Source organism: Vigna unguiculata, chromosome 3 (assembly GCF_004118075.2).
Source record: "Vigna unguiculata cultivar IT97K-499-35 chromosome 3, ASM411807v1, whole genome shotgun sequence".
NCBI lineage: Eukaryota > Viridiplantae > Streptophyta > Magnoliopsida > Fabales > Fabaceae > Vigna > Vigna unguiculata.
In genome coordinates this window covers 47,075,054-47,091,518 of record NC_040281.1, presented here as the reverse complement: position 1 = coordinate 47,091,518, position 16,465 = coordinate 47,075,054, and the positions used below count along the sequence as shown (strand labels likewise).

Sequence of the window (16,465 nt, the reverse complement as noted above, 5' to 3'; positions counted from 1 at the left end):
CAATATATCACCATTTTACGTATATACATTTGGCTTTCTTTTATTTCTTAGTTAACAAAAGTACTTTTTTTTTTTTTGGTTTTAAGTACAAAATACATTCGTATCTTATTTAATTATTCTTTTGTGATTATAAAATGATAGATACCATACCAGGATACATAATTGCTTCCAATTAAAATTTCCCCGTCCCCACTTGCATAAACAATTAACATTTAAACATATTCACGTGCCAACTTGGATATTTAACATTCATGCTGGCTAATAATGTTTTGACCGACTAGTCCCATATTAAACATTATTAATACAAATTAGAATTATTTTTTTTCTTTCGAAATTTAGATTAATTTAATTTTTAAATTTTAGAAATATGTAAAATTAGTCATTTTAACCAAATTTTGTTAAATTTATTTAACGTTTCAAACACGTTTTATGATAACAATTGAGTTATTCATACCATTTACCATTTAACACATTTTCGTTTCAATGTTAGCTATTTGACATATTTTAGCTTTAATTTTAGTTGAAAAACGCGTTTCAAACATTAAATAAACTTAAGAAAATTTGGTTAAAATGACTAAATTCACATGTTTTCAAAGTTGGACTAAATTTGGTCAAAATTATATACTGAAAGTTAAGGGACTAAAAACATATTGATAGAGAAGTATCTCTTGAGCACATACAAGAAGAACTTGAGGAGGAACTTTCAACAATAAAAGAATATGAAGACATAAAGATCGTACAATTAAAGGATAATTTAAATAATTAAATTTAGTTGTGTAAATGATCCAACTTATCTTTTTTAATTTTATTTTACCTTTTGTTATCTTTTGATACCTTTTGAATTTTAGGATATTTTTCTATATCTTTTGATATTTTGAATATCTTTTGATATTCTTTTTCTGTTTTATCTTTTTATCTTAAGGTTCTCGTCAAAGACAAGAATCTTTTTGGCGAATCTTCCTTGACTTATCAAAGATTGAGATCTTTGTAGCGCCACTATTATTTGGTTCTTATCAAAGACATGGATCTTTGTGACGAACCTTCATTCAACTTGTCAATCTTATTAATTGTGGCATCTCTATTATCAATTCTTATCAAAAAAGGATATTTTTGTGACAAATCTTCCTTTGAATTATCAATCTTATAGATAATACCTCTCTATTTCTGTCTTATTCTGCATTCTTTATTCTTATTTTAATTACCTTTTTTATAGAAAAAAAAATTCTAAAGTTAAAAAAGACTGTCATCTTTCCGATAAGATTCAAATCACATATTTAATCCTTATAAATATTTACATTGCTTGACGAACGTAATAGACGACGTTTATTTTTCGAACCCTCGTAACCTTTTGAAAAAGACATCTTCTCAAATAATTTCTTAACTAGTAAACAAATTGTAAATATAGTATATATCAACTATCAATACATCACATAAATATATATTTTAATATGTTTTTCTATTATATAAAATTATCATTTCTATGTAAACGATATGTCTTGGTTCAAGAAATTATTTTATTCCTTCTCTCTAAATATATCTTTAAGTATATATAACATCTAATTATATTTTATTCTAATAGTCTCTCTTAACATATAAGATCTTCTTCCCTTATTTTAAGTGAGACAAAATAGGCTAATAAGTTAAAACCTTTTAAATTAGAAGAATGAATTTCTACTTATAGACTTGGTCTTATCTCTTATTATAATTTTCATGTTAAAAAATGATTTTTTTATATATTTTAATTTGATGTTTAATTATCTAACTTTTATTTGTATTTTTAACGCATCTATTTGGCCTGAAGTGTGTAGATTACATCGATCATAAAATATTCTTCTTATTCTATTGTTATTTTAAGTCATGAAAATATTATTTTTATTTTCTAATTTCCGTTTTCATAAAATATTGTTCTTATTTATTTCTATTGTTATTTTAAGTCATGAAAATATTATTTTTATTTTCTAATATCCGTTTTCATAAAATTATTAAAAATAACAATTAAATAAGTATTATTTTTTATATGAATAGTATGAATTAAAATTCCAATTTCTATTTGAATGTTATGGCACGTGCGTAATTATGGTAGATCTCAAAAGTCTATACAAATTGACTATGCTATCCGAATGGTAAAGAATTATGTTCAATTTGTTGGAAATTTGTCTAAGAAAATATTTGTATAACAATACAACAAATTTTATGGTGCTGAAATTGTTTTTTTATGTTGGTACTCAACTTAGTAAATTTTCTTCCAATATTCAAGTTCTTTGGTAGCCTCTTATGGCTAATTAGACCAAAGCAAATATAGATGGTGTTAGAAGAGATTGTCCTAGATACACAACGTGTGCATTGTAAATGTAGTAGAAGAAAATATATTGGTACTTTCTTCTTTTTTTTTTGGGCGTACATAATTTTATTCATGCAGAATTAACAAGGTTATTTTGGCGGTAAAATATGTATAAAGTGTTAATTTCAAGAAGCTTTGGATTGAATATGATTTTTATTTGATGCATTAGGCTTTCTCTTTTGTTTCGTGGTATTGAGAGAAAGATGAAGAAAATGCTTTCACTTGTGTATAAATATGCAATTTCAAGTTTCTCATATTTTTTTAGAAAGATATCCATTGTGCAAATAAATTGACTACTTTGACTTTAGTAAACCGAGAATGTTATATTTGATATCCTAGCTTAATGTCAATTCTAAGTTTATTCTCCTTTCACATGAACTTGATCAACAAATAAATTCACTATGTTTTCCTCTTAGGATATATTTTTTAAACAAAATCGTTTAAGATTGATCATTAAGGCTCCCTATAAATTTTCATAAAACCTTTAAGACATAAAAATGATTTTGATTAGAGACTGATAAAGTTTTTTTTGTAACTTACATAACATGTGGAGTAAAAATGTCATTTTTAATAAGTTTTATTCAATTTAGAAAATGTTGGGACAAATAGATGAATAAAACTTGAGTATTGTGTGTGTGAAATAATGGGTAAACTTATTTATGACATTTACAACATAATATTATTTAAAATAATTAAATATAAAAATATTTAATACTATTTTTAATATTTTGTACATCATTACGATTCATAAGTGGTTATTCATGATGGTCAACTATCAAAATGTCATGAAAGAAAGAGATAAAATTGTTAAAGATAAATTATATATTTTGGTTCATTATTAAACAAGTAAATGGTGACAAAGGAAAAATGAATTAATTTTATACATTAATTAAAATAATGTTGTAATAGGGGTTAGGTAAGAGAAAATTAAACTAGTTAAATTATTATTATTGAGTTTATGATTGACGATTTATTATGGTATGCTAAATTATTATTGATCATTTAAAGACAAAAAATTATTTAAAATTTTTAAAAAGTACACCTTACTGTAATTTAAAAAATATTATGATGTTTTTACCTAACATGAAATGAAATTAGAAGTTGATGTCACATTTATTTTATATATATATATATATATATATATATATATATATAATATTAAATTAATGTAATATTTCAAAAACCTAAAAGACAACCTACAATAATTCTTTTTACTTGATGAATTAAGGAATTTACCTTCGGCATAAAATGTGTTACTTAAAATAAGATGGAACAACAAGAATGAAAAGAACTCATTTATTTTTATTGCATAATTTTGAAAAGATTACACCTTCTCCAAATTATGATTTTTTTTTTAATCATAACCAATACTTGACTACAATTGGATTTATACAACAGACTTATTGTTCTTAGAGTTAGAATCAACATCCTTGGGAACAATTTTATTCCAAAACCAATGTGAAGTCCAAAGTAGATTCATTTCTTCAATGGGAACGTTCTTGGTTTCGGGTAAAAGTAATGCAATGAAGATGGTCATGATAACCACAAATCCTGCGAAGAAGAAGAACAAACCAAACTTCAAGTGACAAAGCATGGTAAGAAAGACTTGAGCAATTGCAAACGTAAATAACATGTTGATCGCAACATTGGTAGCTTGGCCTGCTGGTCGAATTTCTAGAGAACATATTTCACTTGGCACCAACCATCCCAACGGTCCCCATGACCATGCATATGCTGCAACATATGCACAGATAAAGAACAACAAAATATCTGCTTCAGATTTACTAAATGCTCCTTGACCATTTAGCCCAAACTTTAGACCGATCATGATTCCAACGACAACCTTCAATCCAAATCATTAGCAATAAGAAACATGATATATAACAAATTATGTTTAGCTTAGGTTTCAAGATTTATAGTGTGATACACAAAAATATTGTTTGTTATACAAATGTATCCATGGTGTTTCAAATAATATTTATTAAATTAATCATGCATGTTCACATACAAGAAATTGTTGGAGATCTCTCATCAGTTAGATAATATGGTCAATTTATAGTATGTAAGTGGGTGCAAATCTCATCTCACAAGCCATTTTTGTTAGCTTGAGTTAAACTTAAAGTCTACTTCTTAAGATGATATCAGAATCATTTAAAGCCTATTCTGACGAGGTTTGTTATTTGTTGGGTTTATTGTATCACACATTATTTTCATTACTATCAAACCATCCTTAGATATCTAATATGACCCTTGAGATGTATATGAACCTCAACTTACAAGCTAATTTTTCAAGACTCAATTAGGTTTAAATCCATTTCTTAAGAGAAAGTAGCTAGGTTTAAAGTTTTATTGAAGTTATAAGTTGCAAAAGCTTAAAAGTATTAGACTTATCAACTTTTACCTGACAAATAAACATCTGGACACCACCTTCAAGAAATAACACTCTTCTTCCAAACTTGTCTACTGTGAAGATAGAAACTAGTGTGGCAACAACATTAACAACTCCAGTGATAACTGCAGACATGAGTGAAGCCTCATTACCAAAGCCTAAAATCTGAAAGAGAACCGGGGCATAAAACATGATGACATTGATGCCGGTGAGTTGTTGAAAGGCTGGAATAAAAATGCAGAATGTTAGTTGAGGCTTGTATTTTGGTCTTGTAATGTTCTTCCATGGATGTTCTACATTTTTTGCTTCTTCACTAGCTTCAACAAGATCTTGATATTCCTCATCAATTTTCTCAGTGCCACGAATCTTCTTTAACATTTTCTTAGCTTTTTCATAATTTCCTCTTTCAATCAAAGAATTAGGTGTTTCAACTACACAGAGAGATCCTATACATAACAAAATTGCGGGCACAGCTGCAATGCCTAGAGAAATCCTCCACCCATTTTCATGCTTAGCTGTACCATAGTTGATTAGGTTTGCAACTAGGATACCAATTGTAATCATCATTTGGAAGCCAATATTGAGTGCACCTCTAATTTTTGGTGGAGCCACTTCAGACAAATACACTGGTACGGACTATTGATGTAATAAACAAAGGTGGAAAAGTTAATCATCATTTTCCTTGGAAATAAAAAAGGAAAACCAAATTAAATAATTAAGATGTATAACTCATGTTAATTCTTACCTGATTACAAAATCCCACTCCAATTCCTAAAAACATACGACCAATGATAAGCATTGCAATGTTCATTGCAAACCCATTTAGTAGTGAACCAACAAGAAAAAATAAGCCACCAATAAGCATAGAGACTTTACGCCCTAGCATTCTAGTTATAGTAGAAGCAAAAAAAGAAGCTATTAGTGCTGCAAGGTATAAGGAAGAGGTGAATAAAGTAAGAAGTTCGTTGTCAAATTTGCAATATTGATTCTTGCTTTCTGTTGTATCTTTCATTTCTTTGTGCACACCAGGGAAGAACTTAATCAAAAATGGTTCCATGGAAGTCACTCCTCCTGTAATACCAAGATCATATCCAAAGAGAAGACCTCCCATTGCAGCTACAAAACATGTAATCAGTACAAATGTTGTGACATTCCCTTCATAATGTCGCACTGCTCCATCTACAGCAAAGCCACCTGCCATCTTTCAAATTGTAGTTCTCACAAATATCCGAACTCAATTTCACTCTCCACAAGGTTAACCTAATTCCCTTCAAAAGTGTGTAATTATTATAAGAAAACAACAATAATCACTTTGAAAATTTTATTGCCTCCTTTTCTTTCTTTTATTCTTTTCTCTTGTCACTTCTTTTACACATAATGATGTGCTTTAATAAGTAGAGAAGCAAAACATTTTTGATGGTTGAAAAAATTTCACGACAAAATAGGTTTGAATGGTCACTTATGCATTATTTTTTTGTTGGAATGATGAATAATTTGATTAAATTTATTAGTATTTGCTAGAAAGTTGGAAATCAAGTTAGTATTTACCTCAAAAACATTACTAATTAAAATTAAGATTTGGACTTTGTTATTTGACTCATTCTTATTATTGATTGTTTCTCCTATACTTTAATTTGTTAATTATTTTCTCAATTCGTAAATAGTGTTACCCCACAAAAGTTTATACTATATTTTCTCTATTATATGTAATAAAAATAATAATAATAATAACAATAATAATAATAATAATAATAATAATAATAATAATAATTCACAAATATCCTTGTAAGGTACAATAAAAGTGTAAACATCGGTAAACATACATTTATATCTATATCTTGCCATTATTTTAACTAAATTTAAAAATAAAAAATCACCTTTTTCCTCTCTTTAGTTCTCACCTTATGTCTATTTTATTTCAAAATTTTCATTTAATTAATTTTTTATACGGAATATATTTATCACAAAATAAATAAAAGGTAAAAGTATAATTTATAAACTGAGTTTATTGTACTTATATATTATAATAATTTAATAAACCTCAATTCTATATAATTTATACTATTATGGGTAATATAAGTTCTTGAATTTTATAAAATTATCAAAGCAACATAAAAATTAAAATACTTTCTATATTTAATAATATAGTTTTATATAATAATATGGAATTAAATAAAATAACCACGATAGATTCTTCAAAAGAGAAGGCAAAGTATTTAACTTGCTCTAATACTAAATTTAAAACTTATAGGAAAAATTTATTAAGGACTACCATTCGACCATTGTCATTGTCATTAGAATTTTTAATGCATTTTTTCGTTTTAAACCTTTACCCTCTAGCCTCTAAACTTTGCTGGCATAGTATAATGTAGAAGAGAGCAGAATTGATGACCCAAAACACGTAACACCTATGAGATTTATATCTGACCATTATAGAGTAGTTACCATAATAAATTATTGTTAATTATATGAGATTACAATATCAAAATTGATGCAACAATTGTAAAATTGATTGACAAATGGACCACATCTAAGAAAATAATTGACCATGTGAATATCTCATAATATCCCATATCACATATTTGGGAAACTTCCAACATGCTATAACTAGTCTATTAAGAGTTTACATCATTTAACATTTGAAACTTATAGTCTAATATTTTCATGTGAAAAATATAAATAATAAATAAAAGTATCACTTGTGTAACCTTTGAACTATTTGATTCAATGAAATTGAGAATACATCACTTGAACATAATTATATACAAGATTGTGTTAAGTAGGCATGTACCTTTGAGATCTAAGTGAATTTCTTAGAAAAAGAACAACCAAAGAAAGAAAAGGTGTGTATGGAAATAAAAAGAAAAAATAACTTTAAGAAATTAAGAATCAAGATAACATATATATTTATCTAGACATTTTATATTATTGGTATTTTGAATTTTTTTTATATTTTAGATATGAGGAAATATATTACAATTAATAATGATTAAATCAAATTTTGATTTCTTTTATAAACATAATAATTAATGTTAATAAATAATAAAATATAAAATTAAACATAATAAAATATAAAGAATAAAAATATTTATTAAGATATTTTTTATTATTTTTTCCATTATGGCTTGAGTTTTTCACAAATTGTTGTGATATCTCATTCTCACATGTTTTCTTTTGTTTTTTTTAAGAGAAAAGGATCTATTATTGTTGCTCTTGTTTTTCCTCTATTCTCTTCCATTCTCGAGGAAGAAAATAATAAGGTAATTCTTTTGTCTCGATTGATAGTGAAATATTAGTTTAATAATTTATTTAATGAGTCTCTTTTATATTAATTTTTTATTTTATGAACATAGAAAAAAAAGTATTGTATTGTATGTTTTGCTATAACTGGATTTTAATGAAGAAGGTAATTTTTTCTTGTCTCACTTTCACTTGATAGTGAAATATTAATTTAATCATTTATTTAATGAGTCTCTTGTATAATAATTTTTTATTTTATGAACATAGAAGAAAAAATATTATACTGTATAAATTTTGAATATATTATTTTGACTCTAAATAATGTTGGCAAACTTCGTCACGGTGCTTGCTTACATATGCTCATACATACACATATAATCTTTTAAAATTATTTAATAAACTATAAATATTTTAATATAATAATATATATTCTAATAATATGTATTCTAAATTTCTAATGTTTTAGAATTCTTGTACTTTTCTATTTCGTAAAATATACGTAACAGGTTTTATGCTATTGATTGTTTAACACGAATATAAAAATATAGAAAGAAAGCCATCGAATATCGATTAGAACAAATATAGCATTTTGGATTGAGTGATGGTCTGTCACGATAAGTTTCTAATAAATTTAATTAGAGGAAAAATTAGATTACATGAAAAATAAATTTAATTTAGTTAAAAAAAAAATCATATAATACTTGGTTTCCAGATCCTTAACTATTATATCAAACTTACTTACTAATTTAAATTTGTGTTTAATGATAATTTTAAATATAATGTATTATCCTCTTGAGTGTGACACGTATTTGGTAACTAAAATTTGTATTCATATAATAATATCGAAAATTACTTATTATCAATTTAAGTATTCTACTTATTTGGTAACTACAATTTTCATTCATATACTAATTTTAAAGAATATCATGTTAAATATAAAAAAAATGTGATAAAAAATTCGATTCACAAAATGTTTTTAAAAATTATTGATTATTATAGTGAATTAATAATATGATTGATAATTATAATTTAATATAAAAATACTCATTAAAACTATTACAACTTGAAAACATTCAAAAATATAAACCAAAAGATTAGTTCTTACAAAAATAACTATGTAAATTAATTTTCATATATAGATGAAGGAATAAAGTTAATCCTTCTTGGACCTAGCTAAATTTTATAAATATTTTTTAAGTCAATAACTAACAGACGATTTGGTTTACATAATTAAAGGGTAAAATAAATGTTTTTTAAAATTAAACTCATTATGCGCATGTAATTAAAGTTAGAATACACGTTACATCACATGTATTTTCCTAACGTGTAATCAACGTATAGGCCTAACTTTGGTTTAAAAGATAATTTTGTTATATTTTTATTTAATTCTATTTTAATGAATTAGGATAACAACTTTTCTATTTTCTTAAATTTGTATTGTTCAGTCATGATTCTACTTGTGTTTACAAATGTATTAATTTGACTTGACTTATTTAACATGTAGTTTTAAAAAAAAGTGTTAATTTGATCGGTCCATCACATTTGTCGAGCTAAATGATTTAACCTACCTAAATTTTGAAATAGTTATTTTTTTTATTTTTATACATTTAACAAATATAATATATGAAAATTAAGAGTCAATGATTAAAAATTAAAGGTTCATGTAATACATCATGCATAATAAATTATAAAATTGAAATGCAACACAAAATCATTCCTAATTCTCACAATCTTAATTTTTCCAGCTATTAACATTACTTTTGTTTATCAATTCTAAATTTTTACATAATACAAGAATATATAATGAATAAACAATTAATAACTAAACTTTTAATGGACAGTTTGGAGGACTGAGATACAAGTAGGTCTGAATCCACTTATTTAAATCATTATAAAAACATTTATAACGTAATCAAAATCATAATGGACAGGGTTAATCTTTAAATTTGAATTTATTTTCACAAATATAGTAATATTTAAGTGCACCTAATTTCATTAAATGTTCACCAAATAACATTTTTTTAATTGATAATTTACAATTTCAATATTCATTTTTGTCTTCTTTCTTTTTTTAATTAAGAGAAAAAAATAGATATGGTTAGTTTTTCAAAGAATAAGTTATTTGCTAGTTAGTAACTCTAATGAATGTTGATTAATTCGACTAATTAATTTGATGCTCAATGGTAATTGCAAAAATATAATTGCAATTCATTTTATTATATAATACTTTTCTTTATGTTATTATATACGTCTATATTATCATAACCATGTCTTTTGATGTTTCATGTAGATTCAAACGAGTCCAAATGAACAATATGTATTAAAGAGTACGGTACAAACTAACTTAATAATCTAGTTCAAAGATTCATTTCGACTAATTTGAGTTTTAAAAATAGACTTTATGCATTTTCAGATGGAGTAAAGTTGATTCTAGGTTATCTCAATCAGATTTAGTTCTATGAAATCTTATATACGACATTATAAAGATTATTTTTATATAGGTTAATATTAAGATACATTATCCTTTGAGGTAGGCACCATCTCATTCCAAATTAAAAAGTATCATTGAAGTAACTAGATAACTAATACTCAAATTAAGACACCCTAACAAATTCTATATTAGGTTCAACTTACCTATCTAGCATAGACCTACTCAAATAAAGGCTCCTAATATACCTATAAAATAAGTACATTGATTATGACGTAAAATTGTTCATTAATTTTGTATCATTGGCTAGCTACTATAGTTCTATTATTAATATATTTAATCAACTAAATTAACTTTCGATCAATCGTTTTCACTTAAGTTAAATGAAATCAAAATATTGAAGACATAAATCAACATGTTGAATATTCTCACAAGTATACTATAAAATATGATTTTTCAGAGAGAACATTAACAATTGATAGTTTTTGTGTGCAGAATCAAGGTGAAATACTTAATAATGACATTTTAAAATAATTAAATATAAAAATATTTAATACTATTTTTAATATTTTGTATATCATTACAATTCATAAGTGATTATTCATGATGGTCAACTACCAAAATTTCATGAAAGAAAGGGATAAAATTGTTAAAGATAAAGTATATATTTTGGTTAATTATTAAACAAGTAAATGGTGACAAAGGAAAAATGAATTAATTTTATATATTAATTAAAATAATGTTGTAATAGGGGTTAGGTAAGAGAAAATTAAACTAGTTGAATTATTATTATTGAGTTTATGAGTGAGGATTTATTATGGTATGCTAAATTATTATTGATCATTTAAAGACAAAAAATAATTTAAAATTTTTAAAAAGTACACCTTACTGTAATTTAAAAAATATTATGATGCTTTTACCTAACTTAAAGTGAAATTAGAAGTTGATGTCACCTTTATTTATTTATATATATATATATATATATATAATCATATCATATTAAATTAATGTAATATTTTAAAAATCTAAAAGACAACCTACAATAATTCTTTTTACTTGATGAATTAAGGAATTTACCTTCGGTATAAAATTTGTTACTTAAAATAAGATAGAACAACAAGAATGAAAAGAACTCATTTATTTTTATTGCATAATTTTGAAAAGATTACACCTTCTCCAAATTATGATTTTTTTTTAATCATAACCAATACTTGACTACAATTGAATTTATACAACAGACTTATTGTTCTTAGAGTTAGAATCAGCATCCTTGGGAACAATTTTATTCCAAAACCAATGTGAAGTCCAGAGTAGATTCATTTCTTCAATGGGAACGTTCTTAGTTTCGGGTAAAAGTAATGCAATGAAGATGGTCATGATAACCACAAATCCTGCGAAGAAGAAGAACAAACCAAACTTCAAGTGACAAAGCATGGTAAGAAAGACTTGAGCAATTGCAAACGTAAATAACATGTTGACTGCAACATTGGTAGCTTGGCCTGCTGGTCGAATTTCTAGAGAACATATTTCACTTGGCACCAACCATCCCAACGGTCCCCATGACCATGCAAATGCTGCAACATATGCACAAATAAAGAATAACAAAATATCTGCTTCAGATTTACTAAATGCTCCTTGACCATTTAGCCCAAACTTTAGACCGATCATGATTCCAACGACAACCTTCAATCCAAAGCATTAGCAATAAGAAACATGATATATAACAAATTATGTTTAGCTTAGGTTTCAAGATTTATAGTGTGATACACAAAAATATTGTTTGTTATACAAATGTATCCATGGTGTTTCAAATAATATTTATTAAATTAATCATGCATGTTCACATACAAGAAATTGTTGGAGATCTCTCATCAGTTAGATAATATGGTCAATTTATACTATGTAAGTGGGTGCAAATCTCATCTCACAAGCCATTTTTGTTAGCTCGAGTTAAACTTAAAGTCTACTTCTTAAGATGATATCAGAATCATTTAAAGCCTATTCTGATGAGGTTTGTTATTTGTTGGGTTTATTGTATCACACATTATTTTCATTACTATCAAACCATCCTTAGATATCTAATATGACCCTTGAGATGTATATGAACCTCAACTTACAAGCTAATTTTTCAAGACTCAATTAGGTTTAAATCCATTTCTTAAGAGAAAGTAGCTAGGTTTAAAGTTTTATTGAAGTTATAAGTTGCAAAAGCTTAAAAGTATTAGACTTATCAACTTTTACCTGACAAATAAACATCTGGACACCACCTTCAAGAAATAACACTCTTCTTCCAAACTTGTCTACTGTGAAGATAGAAACTAGTGTGGCAACAACATTAACAACTCCAGTGATAACTGCAGACATGAGTGAAGCCTCATTACCGAAGCCTAAAATCTGAAAGAGAACCGGGGCATAAAACATGATGACATTGATGCCGGTGAGTTGTTGAAAGGCTGGAATAAAAATGCAGAAAGTTAGTTGAGGCTTGTATTTTGGTCTTGTAATGTTCTTCCATGGATGTTCTACATTTTTTGCTTCTTCACTAGCATCAACAAGATCTTGATATTCCTCATCAATTTTCTCAGTGCCACGAATCTTCTTTAACATTTTCTTAGCTTTTTCATAATTTCCTCTTTCAATCAAAGAATTAGGTGTTTCAACTACACAGAGAGATCCTATACATAACAAAATTGCGGGCACAGCTGCAATGCCTAGAGAAATCCTCCACCCATTTTCATGCTTGGCTGTACCATAGTTGATTAGGTTTGCAACTAGGATACCAATTGTAATCATCATTTGGAAGCCAATATTGAGTGCACCTCTAATTTTTGGTGGAGCCACTTCAGACAAATACACTGGTACGGACTATTGATGTAATAAACAAAGGTGTAAAAGTTAATCATCATTTTCCTTCTAAATAAAAAAGGAAAACCAAATTAAATAATTAAGATGTATAACTCATGTTAATTCTTACCTGATTACAAAATCCCACTCCAATTCCTAAAAACATACGACCAATGATAAGCATTGCAATGTTCATTGCAAACCCATTTAGTAGTGAACCAACAAGAAAAAATAAGCCACCAATAAGCATAGAGACTTTACGCCCCAACATTCTAGTTATAATAGAAGCAAAAAAAGAAGCTATTAGTGCTGCAAGGTATAAGGAAGAGGTGAATAAAGTAAGAAGTTCGTTGTCAAATTTGCAATATTGATTCTTGCTTTCTGTTGTATCTTTCATTTCTTTGTGCACACCAGGGAAGAACTTAATCAAAAATGGTTCCATGGAAGTCACTCCTCCTGTAATACCAAGATCATATCCAAAGAGAAGACCTCCCATTGCAGCTACAAAACATGTAATCAGTACAAATGTTGTGACATTCCCTTCATAATGTCGCACTGCTCCATCTACAGCAAAGCCACCTGCCATCTTTCAAATTGTAGTTCTCACAAATATCCGAACTCAATTTCACTCTCCACAAGGTTAACCTAGTCCCCTTCAGAAGTGTGTAATTATTATAAGAAAACAACAATAACCACTTTGAAAATTTTATTGCCTCCTTTTCTTTCTTTTATTCTTTTCTCTTGTCTCTTCTTTTACACAGAACTTTGTGCTTTAATAGTAGAGTAGCAAAACACTTTTGATGGTTGAAAAAATTTCACGATAAAAATAGGTTTGAATGGTCACTTATGCATTACTTTTTTGTTGGAATGATGAATAATTTGATTAAATTTATTAGTATTTGCTAGAAAGTTGGAAATCAAGTTAGTATTTACCTCAAAAATATTACTAATTAAAATTAAGATTTGGACTTTGTTATTTGACTCATTCTTATTATTGATTGTTTCTCCTATACTTTAATTTGTATGTAACAAAGTATAATTATTTTCTCAATTCGTAAATAGTGTTACCCCACAAAAGTTTATACTATATTTTCTCTATTATATGTAATAAAAAAATAATAATAATAATAATAAATCACAAATATCCTTGTAAGGTACAATGAAAGTGTAAACATCGGTAAACGTACATTTATATCTCTATCTTGCCATTATTTTAACTAAATTTAAAAATAAAAAATCATCTTTTTCCTCTCTTTAGTTCTCACCTTATGTCTATTTTATTTCAAAACTTTCATTTAATTAATTTTTTATACGAAATATATTTATCACAAAATAAATAAAAGGTAAAAGTATAAATTATAAACTGAGTTTATTGTACTTATATATTATAATAATTTAATAAACCTCAATTCTATATAATTTATACTATTATGGGTAATTTAAGTTCTTGAATTTTATAAAATTATCAAAGCAACATAAAAATTAAAATACTTTCTATATTTAATAATATAGTTTTATAAAATAAATTGGAATTAAATAAAATAACCACGATAGATTCTTCAAGAAACAAGACAAAGTATTTAACTTGTTCTAATACTAAATTTAACACTTACAGGGAAAACTGATTAAGGACTACCCTTCGACCATTGCCATTGTCATGAGAATTCTTAATGCGTTTTTTTTTTCAAGCCTTCACCCTCTAACCTCTAAACTTTTGTGGTATAGTATAATATAGAAGAGAGCAGATTTGATGACCCAAAGCACGTAACACCTCTGATATTTATATCTGACCATCATAGAGTAGTTACCATAATAAATTATTGTCAATTATATGAGATTACGGTATCAAAATTAATGCAACAATTGTAACATTGATTGACAAATGGACCACATCTAAGAAAATAATTGACCATGTGAATATCTCATAATATCCCATATCACATATTTGGGAAATTTCTAACATGTTATAACTAGTCTATTAAGAGTTTACGTCATTCAACATTTGAAATTTATAGTCTAATATTTTCATGTGAAAAATATAAATAATAAATAAAAGTATCACTTGTGTAACCTTTGAACTATTTGATTCAATGAAATTGAGAATACATCACTTGAACATAATTACATACAAGATTGTGTGAAGAAGGCATGTATGTACCTTCGAGATCTAAGTGAATTTTGTAGAAAAAAAATAACAATCAAAGAAAGAAAGAAAATGTGTGTAGTGTTGTTTTTATGAACTAATGCGTTTAAATTAGTCTCAACTAAGCCTAAAATTTATTTGTATAGTTGTTTTTATTTCTATTTGTAACAATAAATGAAATTATGGATATATGAAGTTCTGGTTCACTGAATATTTTTTTTTTGTGATGTTTAAGGCTCATGTTTTTTCTATTACATTAATTTATCTCTTAATGTCTTCTACTCTTACAACTGATAAAGATGGTCTCTATCATGTATAAATTTTAAGTGTTTGTTATGAAAAATATTATGAAATAATTTGTCATACTAAAATTGCTATTGGGTTTTGAAACTATGCATTTGTAAGGAAAAAAATGTTAATCTTGATATTTATATGAAAAAAAAAAAGCTGAGTGACAATAAATCAATTTTTTTCTTATCAGATTTATGAATTTAAAAATATTGTTTATAACATGAAATAAAAAAGAATTATTTTAATTGACATTATGCTTATGATCATGTGCGTGCTGAAAAAAAAAATCTTCATATCATAGTTTGAGGGGATGGTCAAGTAAAATTAAACTTGTCTTCATAAAATTATCTTATTTTAAAAAGGAGTTTTTCATGTTTCTGGATTTAGGAACTTCCTCGCTACTCAACAAGGTTTTGAAGTGTTTTTTGAGTGCATTAGGATTATTATTTGTAGACATGTGTTTTGGTTGGTAAATGATATATTTGTGATGGTTTCTTAAGTACATTTATCTTGTAATAAAATATTTAGTAATTTTTCTTTGATTATTACAAATGTTAAGTTGTGATATATGACATGCTATTATAACAATTGTTGAGAAGTTTGGTTAGAAACCATTCAGTTATAAAATTTTGAGGTACAAAATTAATTAAATAGAGAAGTGATGATACATTTCTTTATAGATGAGTGTTTTTATGTGAAACTCGTGGTATTATTCCTTAGGTAACATCTTGATATAGTATTAATCTAATGGTGTAGTGAAAGAAAAAAATATCCTTTGATATTGTAAAT

At 26.2% G+C, this 16,465-nt stretch overlaps 2 protein-coding genes across 2 annotated transcripts; both read right to left on the bottom strand.

The window, feature by feature from the left end:
• Nucleotides 1–3,728: 3,728 nt before the first annotated feature.
• On the bottom strand, nt 3,729–5,931 carry LOC114175496 (sugar transport protein 10-like). The gene is made up of 3 exons (XM_028060252.1): nt 5,476–5,931; nt 4,743–5,366; nt 3,729–4,184 (listed from the first exon to the last, which is right to left on the bottom strand). Exons 1-3 carry the CDS (start codon nt 5,929–5,931, stop codon nt 3,729–3,731), a joined length of 1,536 nt encoding a protein of 511 aa, XP_027916053.1.
• A 5,694-nt stretch (nt 5,932–11,625) lies between these two features.
• LOC114175495 (sugar transport protein 10-like) lies at nt 11,626–13,828 on the bottom strand. Its single transcript, XM_028060250.1, has 3 exons — nt 13,373–13,828; nt 12,640–13,263; nt 11,626–12,081 (listed from the first exon to the last, which is right to left on the bottom strand). The coding sequence occupies exons 1-3, from the start codon at nt 13,826–13,828 to the stop codon at nt 11,626–11,628; spliced, it is 1,536 nt and encodes a 511-aa protein (XP_027916051.1).
• Nucleotides 13,829–16,465: the final 2,637 nt, after the last annotated feature.